This window comes from Galeopterus variegatus, unplaced genomic scaffold (assembly GCF_000696425.1).
Source record: "Galeopterus variegatus unplaced genomic scaffold, G_variegatus-3.0.2 Scaffold162, whole genome shotgun sequence".
Taxonomy (NCBI): Eukaryota; Metazoa; Chordata; class Mammalia; order Dermoptera; family Cynocephalidae; genus Galeopterus; species Galeopterus variegatus.
This window is the reverse complement of record NW_007726273.1, coordinates 265,215-284,955: the sequence shown is the minus strand read 5'-3', so window position 1 is coordinate 284,955 and position 19,741 is coordinate 265,215. Positions and strand designations below refer to the sequence as shown.

Here is a 19,741-nt window from a genome sequence, read left to right as displayed (position 1 = left end):
GGAGCGCCGCCGCGCTCCCAAGCGGCGCACTGTAGCAGTGCGCCACCGGGCCGGCCCTCACGCCTGATTTTAATTTGTGGGCAGATGGTCTTGTTGTCTATGATATGACCTAAATAGGAAAAGGGGTGTTGCATTTGAATTTTTTCCAGAGATAGAACCAAACCATAAGTAGCTGTAAAGTAAGGCAAATCATAACTAAAGCCAAAATGTTTCATTATTTTAATTATACTAAGTTTTTTGCTTATATTTTCAGAGCTAGGGCTCAGACCCTCCAAACCCGTTGTACAGACTGGGTCCCCAGACCCCTCACACATAGGTCCATGCTAGGTAATTGGGAAAGATTCCAGGAGCTGTTGGCAGATGACAAGAGCTCAGCCCTCAGCTTCCTCAGCGGCAGCAGCTTACAGGTCCGGCAGCTTACAGGTCCGGCAGTGGCAGTGGCCTCGCAGAGGGTCCTGGGGGCACTAGCAGCAGCCTCCAGCAACAGTAGTGACCTCCCCATGCCCCCCCCACAGGGGGGCATCCCAGGGCTGGGAGGTGCCATGGATCAGAGCCGCTCATCCTTATACTTAAGTCCATAACCCAGGACACCTGGGTGCACATGCACACTTACACTAGACGATAACCAAGGAACGCCTGAGCGCATATGCCTGTTTACATCAAATGCTCGGCAAGATTCTGAACATCTGAGGGGCCCTGACCATTTTTTTCTATATTTTCCCCATAATCCACCCCTTCAGGGTCCCTCACTATACAATCTACACATTCGGAATCTTCCACGATGTTCCTTTAGTGAGGATAACTGACCTTGCATTCACATATCCTATTCCCTCCCAGTCTCAAAAGTTTTTAGCTTATTCTAGCACCAACTCTATAGTCCAAAGTCTCATCTGAGACCAAAGGCAAAACTCCTTTCAGCTGTGTACCTGCAAAAATAAAAAACAAATCTACTTCCAAAATACAGTGGCACAGACATTGGGTACATACTCCTATTCCAAAAGGGTAGGAATAGACAAGAAAGAAAAACAGGCTTCAAATCCAAAACCCAAACAGGGCAAANTTTTTTCTATATTTTCCCCATAATCCACCCCTTCAGGGTCCCTCACTATACAATCTACACATTCGGAATCTTCCACGATGTTCCTTTAGTGAGGATAACTGACCTTGCATTCACATATCCTATTCCCTCCCAGTCTCAAAAGTTTTTAGCTTATTCTAGCACCAACTCTATAGTCCAAAGTCTCATCTGAGACCAAAGGCAAAACTCCTTTCAGCTGTGTACCTGCAAAAATCAAAAACAAATCTACTTCCAAAATACAGTGGCACAGACATTGGGTACATACTAGTCCAAAGTCTCATCTGAGACCAAAGGCAAAACTCCTTTCAGCTGTGTACCTGCAAAAATAAAAAACAAATCTACTTCCAAAATACAGTGGCACAGACATTGGGTACATATTCCTATTCCAAAAGGGTAGGAATAGACAAGAAAGAAAAACAGGCTTCAAATCCAAAACCCAAACAGGGCAAACATTAGGCACACTGGGGCACCTGGATCCCCAAAGCATTGAGCAACCTTGCTCCTACAGCTCTGCCAGGTGCAGCCCATTGAGCTGCCCTGGTGCCTATGGCTTTTCCAGGCCATCGTTGTACACTGCCAGCAGCCCCACGGTTCTAGGTTCCTGGCGGCAGTCCCACCATCCTGGCTTCACTAGACATTTCCTCAGTGGGGGTTCACTATGGGGGTTCCGACCCCACTTTTTCTGCCCCACATTGCTCTGTAGATGACCTCTGCAGCAGCTCCACCCCTGCAGTAGGTCTCTGCCTGAGTTCCCAGGCTTTTCTATTCACTCAGTCTCAAGCAGTTTCTTGCAGCGGTTGCCCACAGTTCAAACAACTGCATTTTCCCAGACCATCAAGGAGTGGCTGGCCTGCCCCTGGGCACATCCGCGGCCATTCTGCAGCTGCTGCCTCAGAGACAGGCACGTAGTAACGGAGACTTGAAATTCTGCGGGGGCACCCATCCTCGGGTCATCTGCCCATCTGCATGTGGCACTCTTTTCTCGGGTTTTACAGCACCTGGCCAGCCACTGGGTTTAAGTGGCACCCTCAGACTTCTCGGGTTTAAGTGGCACCCAGCAAGCCATCTGCATGTCGAACAAATGTCACATGCATTTACCATATTGTCTCCTAGAGCTCGTTACACCTTCCCCCCCCCACCCCAGGTCCCATAGCTGCAGTAACCAGGGGCTCTCCTTGTTTTTACTACTTTGTTTCCCCAAGCCAACCTATTCAACCTGAGTATATGGGACATAGGCAGTGAACTGGATCACCTGTTGGTTGCCAACCAGTCAGCCCGGTCCCACAGGCTGCTAGTGCTTCACTTTGATGAGCAGGTTGTGCCAGGAGACACATAGTCCCCCCCAACTCACCACCGGGTTTGTCATATGTCTTTGGTGGTGGAAGCAAGGATGACCTGTCGCTGTACTTCAGCTTCTAGGGCATACATCCTCACTTCAAATCTGTCTGCTTTCTGCTGCAAGTCTCAAAACTGTGCCGCTTTGTGGGGTTTCTGGACCATGTTGGCTCACAGTGCAGCGAGCAACAGCCAGACCCCATTCAACAGGAAAGTGGCCACCAGGCACCACATACTCAAAGGTAGCCACACTTCCTCCCCCTCCCAAGGGGTTTCCTGCTTCTTTACCTGCTTGTCATCCCTCAATGACTACTCAAATTGCTGGGCTCTTTTACCTGCCCATAATCCTGCCACGGCTATGCAAATTGCTAGGCTCTTTTACCTGCCCATAATCCTGCCACAACTATGCCAATTGTAAAGTAAGGCAAATCATAACTAAAGTCAAGATGTTTCATTATCTGTTATCTTAGTTATTCTAAGTTTCCACTTATATTGTCAGAGCTAGGGCTCAGACCCTCCAAACCCATTGTACAGACTGGTCCCACTGTACATCTTACAGGTCCGGCAGTGGCCTTGCAGAAGTTCCTGGGGGCACTAACAGCAGCCTCCAGCAGCAGTAGGGGCATCCTGGGACTGGAAGGCGCCCGTGGATCAGAGCCACTCATCCTTATACTTAAGTCCATAACCCAGGACACCTGGGTGCACATGCATAATTACACTAGACGATAACCAAGGAACACCTAAGCACATATGCCTGTTTACATCAAATGCTTGGCAAGATTCTGAACATCTGAGGGGCCCTGACCATTTTCCCTATATTTTCCCAACAGTAAATAATACCTTAGAAAGGGAATCAAATATTGAAAATAAACGCTGTTGATTTTTATGGGCAATTAGAATATCACCCATATGATGGATGATATATGCCTGAGGATATTGGCATCATAAAGACTCAAGAACATTAGAAATATATTTTTGACATAATGTAGGACTATTAGCCATACCTTGTGGCAATGCCTTCCATTGATATCTTTTCACAGAGGCTGGAAAATTAAGAGGGTACACTAAAAGTGAACCGTTCACAATCTGAAGGAGACAAGGGGATAGAAAAGAAACAGTCCTGCAGGTCCAGGACTATTAAATAAAATGAAGCCAGGATGGCTATAGGAGACAGAAGGCCAGGTTGTAAAATGCCTATGGGTTTCATAAATGCATTAATAGCTCAGGGGTCTTGCAAAAGTCTACACAAGCCAGATTGTTTCTTAATGACAAAAATAGAGGTATTCCAAGGACTATTAGAGGGCTCAATATGGCCCTTTTGAAGTTGATCTTGAACCAAATTTTGACATGCAAGCAATTTCTCCTGAGTAAGGGGCCACTGATCCACCCATACAGGTGTACCTGAGATCCAAGAAATTGGATCAGCAGTGGCAGGAGATATTAGGGCCCCCATTATAAAGGGGTAGAGGAATCGTGCAGAATTTCATTGGGACTCAATAGTAAAGCTCCCATTTGCTGCAAGACATCACGTCCCCACAAGTTAATAGGTATAGAAGAAAGCACATAGGGATGAAAAATCTCGGAATGGCCTTCATTGTCAGTCCAAGTGAGGAAAGAGCTTCTCTGCCAAGGTGCACTTCATTGGCTGATCCCCTAGAGCTCAGTCATGGCAGGCTGCAAAGGCCAAGAAGCAGGCCAGTGTGTTCAGGACATGATAGAAATGTCAGCTCCCGTATCTAATAACCCCTTAAAGAGTTTTCCCTGAATAGATAACACTAATTCTGGGTGTCCCTTTCCTATTTGTTGTACCCAATAGGCTTTATCAGATGACCCAAACCCTTACTCTCCCCATGGGGTATTTTGAAGAACCTTACCTGTAATTAAAAGAGGGACCAATACTAGTTGAGCTATTTTCTTTTTTTTTTTTTTTAAAGATGACTGGTAAGGGGATCTTAACCCTTGACTTGGTGTTGTCAGCACCACGCTCACCCAGTGAGCGAACCGGCCATCCCTATGTGGGATCCGAACCCGTGGCCTTGGTGTTATCAGCACCGCACTCTCCCGAGTGAGCCACAGGCCGGCCCTAGTTGAGCTATTTTCATGTCAGGAGAGACAGTGATGATTCCTTGCCCTGCAGCAGCCATAACTTGTATCTCTCCAGTATAATCAGAGTCAATGACTCCAGGAAACACCTGAAGACCTTTTAAAGTAAGGCTGCTCCATCTCAAGATGATTCCTACACTGCTTGAAGGTAAAGGGCCAAATATACCAGTATAGCTTGTGGTCCCATAGTAGGAGTTAACACAAACCAAGCTGTGGGGCTGAGATCCAATCCTCCACTTCCTCTGGTTGCCCAGGAGAGGTCAGCGATGGTTTTTTGGAAGCCAACTCCAGAATTTGGGGAAGACAGATGGACATGACCGCCATTGTTTGATGGGGCTGGGCCAGGCCCCATTTCCTGTTTCCCTGCTGGGGAAGAGGCCAACCTTCTACCATGGTTTTGGGATGGTATTCATTAGCCCAGTGGTGCCCCCTCCGACATCTTGGGCAGATATTTGGAGCAGGTATGGAAGGGGAGTTATCAGGAATGGAAGCTTGATTAGGACATTGCTTTGCAAAAAACCTCCTTTTCCGCATTTAAAACATGTTTTGGATCTATGCCTTGGATCCTTTTTTCCTTGCTCTCTAAAATATTGAGAGGGCATTATATTTTGTAAGGCAGTGGCAAAAGCTACCCCCTGCATGTATGAGGGCCCAATATCCTCACAGAGACGGACATAGTCAGAAATTGTCCCCTTCTTATGATAAGGGCAAACAGCAGTCTGGCAAGCCGAATTGGTGTTTTCACAAGCCAGCTGCTGGGTCAGCAGCATTCCAGCCTCCCCATCTACCACTAGGCATCCCACGGCCTGTAACAAATGGGACAAGAAATCCTGATATGGCTCATCAAGACCCTGACTGATCTTTCTAAGTTCTTCCATTGTAGTGCCGGCCGTGGGAACCTCCTCCAAGCTTGCTGGACAATGGTATTAATCTGTTGGTAAACATCAGCGGAGAATCCTAACTGTTGTACCACTGTGGAGAAATCACCCTCACCAGCCAACATATCAAAAGGACTTCAAGTCCTTCTCTGTGATTGCACTCAGATTGTTCCTGAGCACATTCAGAAAACTCTGATTTCCACAAAATGTATTCGCCTCCACTAAGACAGGCTTTTGCTATACTTTTCCAATCTGCTGGGGAGAGAGCATTGACCACATTGTCTCAAGTAAGCTCAAAGTAAAGTGAGCAGTAGCCCCATACTGCAAGACCATTTATGATTTCCATGGCAGAACTTCATCAGACGGTCAAAAGCCAACAAAAAGTCAGGGGACTCAATGGCCAAAGGTGGGGGTGAAGGCAATGGCTCGGCAGGAAGTAATTCCGCCTTACTATCTATTTCCTCTTTATCCTCTATCTCTTCAGTGCATTCCCTAATCAAAGTTTTTTCAATAACATCAGTGGGGGAAGAAAGTATATCAGAAACTTCAATAGGTTTAGAGACGGTTGAGACCACAGGGACTTTAGAAGCCTCATGGCCAAGATGCAAACAGTCTCTGATCAAATTCCATAAAGAAAAGGTGTCAACAGGGACCTTAGAAGGACCCACAGCACAATAATGTTCTCTGAGCTGTCTCCCATCATGTTCCCAAGTTTCTTCTAAGTGAACAATAGAGACCTTGCAGCCCCGGGCTTTAAGCATAGGTTTCAAAACTTGGAGAAAGAGATCCAGCTCTTTGCTCCCTCTTTGTCCCATTAGTTTTGCTCCTGACTATCTGACTATATGCCTTCATTCCTGTTCCGGTGCGGGCGCGACACTGAGGGTTGCGATCCGTTGCCGGACACGAAAAAAAGACAAAAAAGGAAAAAAAAATAAAAATAAAAATAAACAGAATAGGTGCACGCCCTAAAACATGAAGGTTTCCAAGAAGTTTCTCCATACTCCGGTCCCTGTTTGGGCGCCATTTGTTGCCAACCAGTACCCCGAGGGGAGATGGTGGGATATGAAGAGACACACTTTATGAGATCAGGAAGACCTTACAGGCTGATGACCTGCAAGGTATCTCAGTTTATTTTGGGTTCCTTTTTATAAGCCAGTGAAAATAACAAATCATACTGACTAAATCAATTATATCAGGTACCAAACTATCAATAGAACATTTTCAGCTGCCACAGCACTTGAAGATTCATGGCTAACTACTTAAAAACAAAATAAGAACATAAGTTTCTCATTTACAAAGCTCTCAGGGTCCTGGGTTCAATCAAAGGTCAGACCTCAAAGGGAGGGAGAAGGGGGAAAAAGTCAAAATGGGAAGCCAGCCTTGCTGGCTTATCCCCTAGAATAGCAGAGACTTTGTCATCTTGCTATTTAGTACCTCACATTCGGCCCTTCCTTATGAGAACACTCTACAGTTTTGGACACCCTGAGTGTGGAATAAGGGATGGCACTTTTCTCTGAAAATGAATACAGCTGCCTGAGGTGGGAGGGACTTCTCCAACTGAGGGCCTCTCACTGAGGCCCTATGCCTATGAACAGGCACTCAGTCTAGGGTTCTGCTCCGTCCCCGCTCGCAACTGCCTGACTCCAAGAGAGGAGTGGCTGTGGGGATTCAGAGCCCCCTGCAATCTTCTTCCAATTCTCTTGTTTCTGTGCAAAGCAAGAGTAAGAAGAAAAGTAGAACAGAAGGAAGAACTGGGGATCAGGGAGAGGTCAGCATGCTAGGGGTGCAGACCCCCTCAGAGTAGCTGAGGGCTCTGACCGCAGGGGCTGTGGCCAGATGCTGTCTCAGGGTCCCTGAACCACAGGGCAACGCTTGCTCAGGCTCCCAAGAGGTCCTGCCCATGTCTGGGCTGTGACCACAGTTCACGCTCCCTCCTGCTCTTGGCCAGCCACCAGCAGTTCTGCTCTGTGGAGCAGCCCTTCCCTGTGACAGTGCAGCTGCTGCTCTCTCGGTGCAGGGCTCATTCATCCACACAGGTGAGACACCCTGCTCCTGCCCCAGCGGGGCCACTGCTTAAGGAAAAGTGGGGCTCTGGCTACACATGCAAAGGAGAAGCCCTATGCATGTCTTGATTGTAGACGGCTCTTTGCCTTCCCCTCCTGTGGGTCAGACACAGGAAAATCCACTCTGGTGACCATCCCCATGTTTGTGGTTCATGTAGTATCCACTTCTCTCAGAGGGCTCACCTGGTCCAGTACCAGCTGCTCCATACTGGGGACAAGCCCTACCTGTGCCCCAACCGTGGCCTCCTGTTCCCCCGAGCAGGGCCCTGTCTGTGCATAGATGCAGAGGTGTGTGCACAGGCCGCCTTGCTAGCTAACCCTCCCTCCTGGCCAGCCACTGGCATGTGCGCTTAGGCAAGCACTGCCACCATTGCCTACAATGTGGAACTCACTTTGCTGGCTGGGACTCTTGCTCCAGCACCAGCTCACCCACACAGGAAAGAAACCCTGCTGGTGCTCTGACTGTGGTGGTGGGTCCGACAAAGAGGCTCCCTTGGCCATTTCTAGGGTGTGCACACCCCAAGTGAGAACTCTGACCCCTGCCCAGACTAGGACATCTGCTTCCCCTACTCCTCCCTCCTGCTCAGCCACAGGTATATCCACTCTGATAAGAGGCCCTTTCCCTGCACCAGTGTGGGAAAAGCTTCAAGATAAGTATGCCCTGAAAGCTCACCCATACACCCATCAGGCCACCAGAGACAGGCAAAGATGTGGAGAAATCTTGGTCAGTCCCTGTGCCAACCTGCTGATCTCAGGGATCAGGACCCCCCAGTTCACGTCTGCTAGTTCTCAAGTAAATTCCAGGAGTGCGGGTGACCTGGGTCAGGAGCTGTGAAGGAACTCCTGATGGAAGATATCCTTCCTCATCAAGTATTGGGGAAGGCCATGGAGAGCAAGCAGGGCATGACAAAGAGGAAGAAAGGGGGAGATGCACCAAGTGGCAAGGTTTGTAGGTACCTGCAAGTCTCCCTTCAGAGAGCAGGACATAGAGGTGATCAGAAATGTAACAGGGCCTGCCTGTGGCTCACTCGGGAGAGTAAGGTGCTGATAACACCAAGGCCACGAGTTCGGATCCTATATGGCTGGTTAGCTCACTGATTGAGCGTGGTGCTGACAACACCAAGTAAAGGGTTAAGATCCCCTTACTGGTCATCTTTAAAAAAAAAGAAATGTATCAGTGAGGGACATGTCACTCTGCAAGGTACAGGTTGAAACTGGACCACACAAATCTGGTAAGAAAAGGCAAGACTCTTGTATTCCCTCCCCAGGGACTACCACCGCTGGCCTGATCTGGGTGGATGGCGCAATGGCATCTTAGGCCAAGGTTGGGTCCAGTCGGTCTGTAAGGTGAAACCTACATGTGCGCTTCCAATTGCTTCCCCTCGCTGAGCATAAAACAAGGAGGAATCCCTGAAAGCTTGTCACCCAGTTTAGCTGCCAGTGCAATGCAGAGGACATTCCAGGTTCAAATCTCATCCCTGCCTTTACTAACAGATTTTGAGCAAGCTGCTCAAGTTTTTGATAGCTGTGGTATAAGGATAATTGTCCTCATAAGGACTCTGGAAGGTGAGTTTCAACTGAGATCATCTATATCAACATCTCGGGTAATTAGTTGGCCCTCGACACCATTTCCCTTTACCCAGAACAGGGTGCCTTAGGCCTTCATGTGTCCTCGGGTCTGCAGACTCCCTGGATCGTCCCTACCCTTCTCTGCAGCGGTCCATTGTCCTTCAAGAGGAGCCCTGCTTGTTCCCATGCCCAGTGTGGATTCAGGAATTTGTACAGAAGGGAGCATTAAGTCCTGGTTACTTTTTAAAAAGTGTTTTCCTACAGATAAGCGCATCTGACTCTGCCTGATTCCTCGGTTAGCGGCTCCCACTGAGATGATGGCAAGCCTGGCCCAAGAAAAGGTACTCTATGCAGAAAGAGTAGGCACAAAGCTATCAGTTCACCCTGCAAACTACCAGAAGTTGCAAAATTCCTAAAACATTGTGAGGTCTTTTACGTCTATAGACTGACTTAGGAGCTCCCCAGTGTACAGGATGAAGCCCTCCAATATCTGGTACCAATTTACCCTTTCAGTCTTTTAGTTTTACCGTTAAGTGTATTTTACTACATCAGCAAGTATCTTTATTCCCTTCACAGCCAGGTCACTCCTGAATTCCTGGTTTTGTGCCAGAGCCTTCTATGGCCACAGAATTCAGCTGTTTTTTCAGCACATGTATATTGAGCACCACTGCCCTCTCTAAATCCTACCTTTTCCTAGACCAAACTCATTCCCCATCTGATGCATCGATCTCAAAATTCATTCAGAGGAGGGATTCTGTCGTTACTCATCCTGGCAATTCTGACATTCCACCAGTTCCCCCTGACTCCAGTAGTTCAATAGACAAATACTCATCCCCAGGTCACAGTAGAACTCAATGAATATTACCTGCAGTTTTTTCTACCATCTCTGTTCAGACACCTCCTTCCTCAGAATGTCTCACCGCCTGTCTTATTTTGTGACTTTTCCTGTCACATTATTCGTCTTTATTCCTTGAAGGCTTTAAGGTTAGTATTTTGCCCATGGTAGGTGCTTTAAAATATTGGTTAATGGGTTAGAGAGACAGAAGTGTATGTCGCCAGCTGAGGTAAGAGATGTGGCAAATGATATATTCTCCTGCCTCCAGTACCCCTGGGAAATGGCATTGAGCTGGTGAAACTCTGCACCATCACCCTTACACAGAAGTGGGGGGCAAAGGGATGGGTGCTGACTGGTTCCATCAGCAATTTTCTGTGCCTTTCACATACATGCTGGTATCATTCTGTTATCATGAGTTGTGAATTTATATGCCTCACTAGACTATAAACTTCATTCAAAATATGGCCCCTGGCTTATTTCTGAAACCCTGCCTCTCCTAACCGCCTAGCAGTATGCTTTGTACATTGAATAAATATTATGTACAAATAATGCATGGAGATTATTCAGAAGATTGAACCTGAAGAGAGACGAAGGGCTCAGGTGGATTCCTGAGTTAGCAAGCAAATAAGCATAGCCAGAAGGAAGGATGACGAGTTCAGTGGTATGAATAAAGGCCTGTCGGTCCCGCATTTAAATCTTTGTCCCTCCTCCTTACTAGCGATATGACCCTGGAAGCTCATGGAATCCCTCTGAGATCGTTTCTTCATTTGAACCCGGAACGGTAACCATCAGCTCACAAAATGGTAGCAAAGAATCAATAAGATGAAATGTGTATTACGTTGGGCACGGCTCCTGCCCCCCAGATAACGCTAACCTTAATTCCCTTCTCAAAAGGGCAAGAAGGAAGTTAACCATCGTCCAAAGCGAAGGCCTCTCTGAGAAAGCTACAAAAAAGAACCCCGGGTTGGCCAGAGGGGCTCTGTCGCTCAAGTCATTTCCTCCAGAGATAGGCCGAGTCTGCCAGAGAAGAACAGTGGAAAACAACCCCAAGGCCTCTTACTGATTGATCCCAGGTCCCCGCAACCGACTTCAGAACTCACTGTGGTCACCCGACACTGAAGGTCCAGCTTCTTGCCCTTACGCATCCGTTGGCTTCGTTCAAACAGGCCGCCTTCTCCAGCGCCCAATCAGTACGCTCGATCCTCGGCCGCCGCCCAATCAGCGCGTGTGATGGGAGGAAAAAAAAAGAGAGGGCGTGAAGCAGCGCCGCAGCGCCATTACACTTGAGGGCAGAGAGGTTAGGAAGCCGGCATGGCGCTCCGGTCAATAAAATCGATAGCTGGAAGCTGCCTGTGTTCCAGGCAAAGGCGGTGCAACAGCAGCGCCGCCATTTTCCCCGAAGGCATCTTCCGGTGCCTTTCACCCAAGTTCGGGCAGGAGTTTCCTGAATAACAGCGAAAGGTTTCCATTAGCCCCGCAGGCGGCCGAGTCCGATTCCCGCCGGGCCTCCCCGGCCACGCTCAGCCCTGGTCCGGCTCCTAAACCCCGGAGTCCGCCCGCGCCCAGGGTCCGAGGTCGGGACGGGGAAGGCCGTGGCGCCGGCTTCTCGGGTCCAATGGCGCCGCCTTCGGCTCCGCTCTCCGCGCGGGGACCAGGAGAAGCCGGGCCCAGTCGGAGAAGGGGAAGGAGGCCGAGGGCCGTGAGGTTCGCGGACGTGGCCGTGTACTTCTCCCCGGAGGAGTGGGGGTGTCTGCGGCCCGCGCAGAGGGCCCTGTACCGGGACGTGATGCGCGAGACCTACGGCCACCTGGGCGCGCTCGGTGAGGCCCGGCCCAATCCGCTTCCGCGGGGCACGAAGGGATGGGGGAGATTGGGGGCGGGGGGAGGGCAGGGAGTCCAGGGTCCTGGCCTGCCACCAGGTTGTTAGGGAAGGGGGCAGGGGCTCGGCGGCAGATGCCGTCGGGTAGATATTTGCTCAGTGCTATCTAGGAGCTGGCCCTCTGACTGGTTCTCCTTTCCCAGGGTGCGCAGGTCCCAAACCATCTCTCATCTCCTGGTTGGAACGAAATACAGATGATTGGGAACCGGCTGCCCTGGATCCGCAGGAGTATCCGAGACGGGTAACAGTCCAGAGAAGTGAGTGGAAAATGCCCACGGAGAGCCTGCAGCCCTCCTGTACCGTTCTAACTGCCAATGACTCAGCCCAGAGTTTTGGCCTGGCTAGGTGTACCCATGACCCAGGCTGTGGTGCTGGGTTTGGTGTTTATTTTCACGGTCTCTGGGTCGTGTCTGTGTTGGTGTGGGCTCGGTCCACCATACAAAGATTCCCATGCTGGTTTGCAAACTAACCACCAACAGTTCTCCATTGTGTAAATGAATCAGCGAGCTTTTCAAAGCAGCTACCCTCCAGCATCCTTCCCAGGATCCCTGCCCGCAGCGTCCTTTGAACTGGGCCTGGACTGAGAGACCCTAAACTCCTTGCAGTTTTCTGGGTTTGGGCTGAAGGGGTCATGGGGAGCCGCTGCCTGGGATGCAGGGGCCTCTTTCTGCTCTTATGACAGAATGACCCTAACCAGTGCAGGACATATTGTGTTCTACTCAGCCAGGCTAACGCCATTCCAAGAGCTCCAGATCCACCCAAAGGGGCAGATGGAACTGTCTGGGCTGGAGTTTCTGTGCTAGATTCTCTAAGGCCAGGGATATCTGAAAAGATTCAGATCTGACCATGACATTTCATTGCTTAAAACCTTTCAGTTAGTTTTTGCCAAGGCTTTCAGGTGGCTCTTGGTTGTATCTAAGTCATTTGGGGAACTTGGTAAAAATACAGATTCTGGGACCCCATCCCAGAACTATTGATTCACGCTTGTGGATTCAGTGGATGTCTAGGAACTTGTATTTTTTGTAACAGCCCCAGTTGATTTGGATGTGCATCTAAGTTCGAGGACCATTGGATAAAATATAGTCCAAGGTCTTTAACAGTGCTTACGCAGTGCTTCTTAAAGTTTGGTCCCAGACCAAACAATATAGTCCAAGGTCTTTAACAGTGCTTACGCAGTGCTTCTTAAAGTTTGGTCCCAGACCAGCAGCTGGTCCCAGACCAGTTCTTGAGTCTCAAGAACTGGTCAGAAATGAAAAGTGCTTCTTAAAGTTTGGTCCCAGACCAAACTTCTGGGCTGGCTGGTTAGTTCAGTTGGTTAGAGCAGTGTTGTAACACCAAGGTCAAGGGCTTGGATCTCCATACCCGCCAGCCACCAAAAAAAAGAAAGAAAAGAAATGCAAATTGTTGGACCCTACTCCAGACCTGCTGCATCCAAAACTGGCAGTAAGACCCAGCAATCTGTTTCAATAAGCCCTCCAGGTGATTCTGATCACAATAAAGTTTGGAAACCATTGGCTTAGAGGGTGTTATGACCTAGTCACTGCCAGCTCATACCTCATTTGTTTCCACTTCCTGCCTTACCCTTTTTGTCTAAGAAGATCTTACACTTGTGTGCACTGCACAGTTATCCTAGGGACTTTGTGCTGTGTCCGCTGCCTGGTCTGCCATTTCAACCTTTATAAGCACGGTGCTCTAACTAGCTGAGCTAACTGGCCAGCCCCCATTTTAACCTTTATAACACTCCATTATGTTATTTCATCTTTTAAGAATCAGATAAATTGGGCCAGCCTGTGGCTCACTCGGGAGAGTGTGGTGATGATAATACCAAATCACAAACATAGGGGCACTCACCAGAATGCGCTCGCCGGTGGCTGACCAGCAGGGATGGGTAGGAAAAGCGGCGCCCACAGTCTGGGCAAGGGTAAGGCTTTTTCAGATTCTGGGCACACTTGTGGCTCTCCAGGGCCGGGTGATCAGGGAAAGTACAGCCACAGTCAGGGCAGATGGGGCCACCGGACGTCTGCCTGGGGATCAGTCGGGGTTTGCTGGGCCGCCGCCCCCGTTTCCCCTTTCGGGGTGCCTCCTTCGGTGGGAATACTTCCTTCTCCCCATTCTTCTTTCTGGTTCTGGTTTCTATAGGAACACAAGGAGATATTAATTTAACAAATACGTGGCTCCTACCCTTGCCTATTATATGTTGCAGGTTACTAGGCCAATAGACTCAACCTCAGTCCTCAATTGTTAGTGCCACAACGGCTGGCTGGTTGGCTCAGTTGGTTATAACGCTGAGGTCAAATCAGCTAAATCCCTGTACTGGCCAGCCACCAAAAAAAAAAAAAAGAATCAAGCTAAAGTTAGGGTTCAAATCCTCATACTGGCTAGCTGCTAAAAAACAAAACAAAAAAGAATTAGCTAAGTTAAATAAACTATGGCTCATTCACAATGGAATTCTGTGTAACTGTAAAATAGAATAAGGACACGTGCTGACATAGAACAATCTTTAGAATATATTAAGGGAAAAAAGACGGTATAGTCAAGTATGGATAAAGTGTGCTTATGTTATCTTTTATGTAAGAAAGGTGGGGGAAGAGAATATATGTTTTATTGCATAAAAAACACTGGGAGAAACTAATTAATGTGGTATCTGTGGGGTAGAGGGGGACGAGGGTGGGAGCAAGACTTCTCTGTGTTCTTTCTAAAATATTTTGACTTTTAGAAAAACAAAGAGAAAAATAAGTTTTGACTTTTGAACCATGTAAGCTCCTCACCTCTTTAAATATTCAGTTTTTGCAGTCAGCTTAAACTCCTTCAAGAAAATCTTCTCTGAATTCTCCAGGCTTGTTTAGGGGCTCCTATAATACCCTCCGTTTTTCCATAATAGCATGTCACACTTAGCTGTCTGTGGCACTAACTTTTTTTTTTTTTTTGGTGGCTGGCCAGTAGGGGGATCCGAACACTTTGACCTCAGCGTTATAACCAACTGAGCCAACCAGCCAGCCGTTGTGGCACTAACAATTGAGGACTGAGGTTGAGTCTATTGGCCTAGTAACCTGCAACATATAATAGGCAAGGGTAGGAGCCACGTATTTGTTAAATTAATATCTCCTTGTGTTCCTATAGAAACCAGAACCAGAAAGAAGAATGGGGAGAAGGAAGTATTCCCACCGAAGGAGGCACCCCGAAAGGGGAAACGGGGGCGGCGGCCCAGCAAACCCCGACTGATCCCCAGGCAGACGTCCGGTGGCCCCATCTGCCCTGACTGTGGCTGTACTTTCCCTGATCACCCGGCCCTGGAGAGCCACAAGTGTGCCCAGAATCTGAAAAAGCCTTACCCTTGCCCAGACTGTGGGCGCCGCTTTTCCTACCCATCCCTGCTGGTCAGCCACCGGCGAGCGCATTCTGGTGAGTGCCCCTATGTTTGTGATCAGTGTGGCAAACGTTTCTCCCAGCGCAAGAACCTCTCCCAGCACCAGGTTATCCATACAGGCGAGAAGCCCTACCACTGCCCTGACTGTGGCCGCTGCTTCCGGAGGAGCCGGTCTTTGGCCAATCACCGGACCACGCACACGGGTGAGAAACCCCACCAGTGCCCTAGCTGCGGGCGTCGCTTCGCCTACCCCTCCTTGCTAGCCATCCACCAGCGCACACACACGGGAGAGAAGCCCTACACCTGCCTGGAGTGCAACCGCCGCTTCCGCCAGCGCACTGCCCTGGTCATCCACCAGCGCATCCACACTGGCGAGAAGCCCTACCCGTGTCCAGACTGTGAGCGACGTTTCTCCTCATCCTCTCGCCTGGTCAGTCACCGGCGTGTGCACTCTGGGGAGCGTCCCTACGCCTGCGAGCACTGCGAGGCCCGCTTCTCCCAGCGCAGCACGCTGCTCCAGCACCAGCTCTTGCACACAGGGGAGAAGCCCTACCCCTGCCCAGACTGTGGACGTGCCTTCCGGCGGAGCGGCTCCCTGGCCATACATCGCAGCACACACACCGAGGAGAAGCTGCATGCCTGTGAAGACTGTGGTCGCCGCTTCGCCTACCCCTCACTGCTAGCCAGCCACCGGCGTGTGCACTCAGGCGAGCGGCCCTATGCCTGCGACCTTTGCTCCAAGCGCTTTGCCCAGTGGAGCCACCTAGCTCAGCACCAGCTCCTGCACACTGGGGAGAAGCCTTTCCCCTGCCTTGAGTGTGGCCGATGCTTCCGCCAGAGGTGGTCTCTGGCCGTCCACAAGTGTATCCCCAAGGCCCAAAACTGTGGCCCTAGATCTGCTATCGGGGGGCCCAGCCAGAGAGGCAGTGTTCTTTAGAATGGGAAGGACTGTATAAGTTCATTTCATTTCATGGAGGGGCCCAGGAAAGAGAAGGAAAAAAAAGACTTAGGTCATACGGAGCAGAGTCAGAATAAAACCCAGGTCTCCTGCTCCACTGGCCTGAACTTGAGTATATTCCACCGCAATGACTGCCTTACTGTGCGTGTCTAACAACAGTCCTATTAGGAGAGGTGACATCATGTCGTTAAGGTTTACCAGGCTACCCTATCCTAAAATAATTTGTGTATGTGGATGTCAAAGCTAAAAGTTCTCCCCATCTATTTTAGGGGCTGTCTGCTTTTCTAGTTAGTGCATATGGGGATTACCTGTCCCCTTGCCTGCAGTCGGGAGAATCCCATCTGTAGAGGGCAGGACCTTCCCCTACTCTGCCTCTTCCTCCATACCAAGTTGGAAAAACCTGGTTTAGGGCCGAGCCCGTGGTGCACTCGGGAGAGTGCGGCGCTGGGAGCGCAGCAGTGCTCCCGCCGCGGGTTCGGATCCTATATAGGGATGACCGGTGCGCTCACAGCGCTCACTGGCTGAGCGCGGTGCGGCCGGTCTCAAAAAGGACAAAAAAAAGAAAAACCTGGTTTAGCTTACTTTTTACAACACTCCTGCCGACTGGTCTTCTACTCCTTGCTTGAAAACTTCTGTTGACAGGGAGTTCAGTAGCTCACAAGGCAGGTCATTTCATTGGTGATGGCGCTGATTTTTAGAAAGTTAAATACCACATCCTTCTCTGTAAATTCTTTCCAGAATATGTCTGATACTTCATCTACATGGCAGCCCTTCAGATAACTTAATCACAATCACTTTTCCCCTAAGCTTTCAGGTTAAATAGCACTAATTTGGTCAAGCATTCCTTAAAGACAAGGTTTCAATTCCCACACATCTCTCTCCAAACAGGCACTGGTTTTTCAATATTCCTTTTAAAGGATCATACAAAAATAAGGCAGCACCTGCAGTGTACACTGTATATCTCCTTGGTCTGTACTTGTTTTAACAGCTCTAGGTTGCACTGGATTTGGAGACAGCTGCACTGTACCAGGGGTTTATTGGGTTGCAAACATCTAAATGCTCTAAGCTTTTTTTCTCTAAACCACATACTATAAAGCTAAGTCTTCTTCACCCTGTGTTTGGAAAATTGGTTCAGTCTGGGTATGAGATATAAGCACGGTAAGCTTTGGGAGAAGATTGGTCTTAACGAAAAGCAGGAGACTTGTGGTCTATCAGCAAGAAGTGAAAATGGGACTGCACCTAGTTCCAGGCAGTCTGGAAAATCCTTGAGAACTGGATCTTATTCCTCCCTGATTCTCATTAGAATAAAGAGAATCAGCAAAGAAGCTTCCATGAGGCCTCAGTCAACATTTTTTCATAAAATGAGGTGAGGCCATTCAAGGAGGGTGGAAAGTTAGATAACTGAATATGGAGAGGAAGAGTGTACAGTCATCAAGTTGTGTCCATGCCTGCCTGCCTCACATAAGCTACTGAGGGCAGTGGCAGCAGTGTGTCTTAATCCTTGATACGCCTCCATGGCACCCACTGAGTAGGTGCTCAGTAAAGCTTTACTGAATTAAATGTGAACAAGGCCTACCACTTTGTCTTGGGCAGCTGCACCAAATTGGAATTTCCAAACATGACTCTCTCATATTCCAGCAGCTGGAGTGGGTCACGCTCCTACCCGGTTGCCTCTTCCTACAGCTGCCCTGGCCTCAGCCCGACTGAGGAGCAGCTGGGGAACACAGCGTTTTGTAATTACCTCTGTTTGGGTGTTTAGCAAGTTGCATTGTAACTGTTTGTTTGTTTCTCCTTGGATGATGAGCTACCCCCAGGCAGGGGTCGTACCAGATTGGGACCCAATAAAATATCTGATGAACGAATCATGTTGCTTGTGGAATTGCTTTTTACAAAATGTAAAGCTAGCTCCTTGACAAGTAGAAATTTTTACTGTTCTGGTGGAGATCTGGCCCCTCACACTGGGAGAGCTGCTCTGCCCTCGCAGGTACCTATCAGGATGTCTGCTAGCCCCTGTGTTAGAACTGGCTCTCTCCCCTACCCTTTATCACCAGGCTGACCAAAGTATTTCCTCACCTAGCAATTTCATAACTTTCTTTGGGCCTGGATTGTAATTCATAAAACTTGGGAGCCATTGGTGCCTAAATTCCATTATGTGGTCTGTGGAGAGCAGAAATGAGAGACAGCTTCCTAGGTTCCCTAAGGCACTTTGGTCCCAGGGTCCTTTCGATGACCAGCTGTGATCCTGGCCCTGTACTCAGTGAGAGAGCCCAGTATCCTTCTAATATATTCCCCTTTTTGCTTAAGAGGAAATTGAGTTTGTTACTTGGAACCAAAAGAATTGACTAATACATATCTCCAATCTGGGTTACTCTCTCATGTGCCTTCATGCCTATATATGAGCTGTGGAGAAAAAAAAAAATCTATGGTGCTATTGAGAGGGGCCATACCTTTCCTGATCTCCAACCTGTTAAGCCTTCAATGTTATGTCTTTCATATACCCTTAACCAGTGAATGTCTCTTTCACCAAGGAAACCAGGTGTCAAATAGGAACTCCTTCAACATTCCACTCCCCACCCCGACTCCAAATTTACCTGTGTGACCACTTGTACTTGCTCCCATCGTACGTCAGGCGAAGTCCTCACATGCAGTGTTCGTCACCATAGCTGTGCCTGAATTTCATCCATGTCTGCCCCCCACAGGGCCTTTGCTCCATCTATTACTTCTTCCCTCTCCTCTTTCAGTTTTGTGATTTGAGAGTCTCTCATCCCAAACACACACACTCCAGCCTATAAACATGCTAAGATCTGTCTTTATTTATTTGGTTTTTGGCAGCTGGTCGGTGAGGGGATCCGAACCCTTGACCTCAGGGTTACCAGCAGATTTGTCTTTAAAACAATAAAAAAGAACTTTCCCTCTGGCCTCAGTCCCCATATCCTATTTTCAGCCAAGTTTCTTGAAGCAGTAGCCTACATTCACTATCCACTTCTGTTTATTCTCTGGCCTACTGCAATATTATTAATAGCCACTTGATTGAGCTTTTATGATGTGCCACATGCTGTGCTAAGCACTTTATATACATTCCAATCTAATATTTACAAGAACCCTATTAAGTAGGTGTCCTCCATGGGTCTCTCACATTTCCACACATCTGCTTAGTAATTCTCAGATTTAAGCCAATTTACAGACCTAGGGCCACTTGAATGAAGAGGAGGCTGGGTCCCCTTGATGGAGGACCACGCTATATTGGAAAGAGATATGCTGCAGATCTTCTTCCCAGCCTTTTCCAAATGTACCTACAGCCGTTTCCCAGGGTTACTGGGCATTGGAGAAGGGGGAGTAACTACAGTTTTTAGGGAATACTGAACATTGGATCTAAACTGGTTCTAATTCTAGGAGATCCAAAATATCATTGTAGTTCACCAGGCACAGTGGACTCCTGGAGCTCAAGTGTGTGCAGGAAGGGGTTAACTCAGCAGCTGTCGGTTGCTCAAACCCTGCACATTCCAAAGAAAGCTCATCTTCAGGAATGGCACTTGGCCCACTCCTGGGAAATAAATTCTGAGCCCTTGGGATATTTTATCTGATTAGTGTTTTTGTATGCTGGATATCTTGGGTCATGCCATACCAATCTGACTAGATAAGTTTATCCTAACAATGTGATAATGTGATTTATAGT

At 48.6% G+C, this 19,741-nt stretch overlaps 2 protein-coding genes across 3 annotated transcripts in view; both read left to right on the top strand.

Annotated features, from left to right (window-relative positions):
* Positions 1-7,811, top strand: part of LOC103610155 (zinc finger protein 689-like) — a 17,689-nt gene extending 9,878 nt beyond the window's left edge. The window contains 2 exon segments of the mRNA XM_008594380.1: positions 7,473-7,555; positions 7,558-7,811. Coding sequence (XP_008592602.1) covers positions 7,473-7,555; positions 7,558-7,811 — 337 coding nt within the window.
* A 3,361-nt stretch (positions 7,812-11,172) lies between these two features.
* LOC103609686 (zinc finger protein 689) lies at positions 11,173-16,540 on the top strand. 2 transcript variants are annotated; one of them, XM_008593994.1, is made up of 4 exons: positions 11,173-11,681; positions 11,884-11,997; positions 14,861-15,142; positions 15,227-16,540. In XM_008593994.1, the coding sequence occupies exons 1-4, from the start codon at positions 11,477-11,479 to the stop codon at positions 16,042-16,044; spliced, it is 1,419 nt and encodes a 472-aa protein (XP_008592216.1). In that variant the 5' UTR covers positions 11,173-11,476; the 3' UTR covers positions 16,045-16,540. The 2 variants fall into 2 exon arrangements, with proteins under 2 accessions (XP_008592216.1, XP_008592211.1); XM_008593989.1 differs by having other exon boundaries at positions 14,861-16,540.
* Positions 16,541-19,741: the final 3,201 nt, after the last annotated feature.

Excerpts from the sequence above, each read along its gene's own strand:
- LOC103609686 (XM_008593989.1), top strand. The coding sequence starts at position 11,477 with ATGGCGCCGCCTTCGGCTCCGCTCTCCGCGCGGGGACCAGGAGAAGCC. Across the intron at positions 11,682-11,883 it reads CGGCCACCTGGGCGCGCTCG|GGTGCGCAGGTCCCAAACCA; the intron begins GTGAGGCCCGGC and ends CTCCTTTCCCAG. Across the intron at positions 11,998-14,860 it reads ACGGGTAACAGTCCAGAGAA|AAACCAGAACCAGAAAGAAG; the intron begins GTGAGTGGAAAA and ends GTGTTCCTATAG.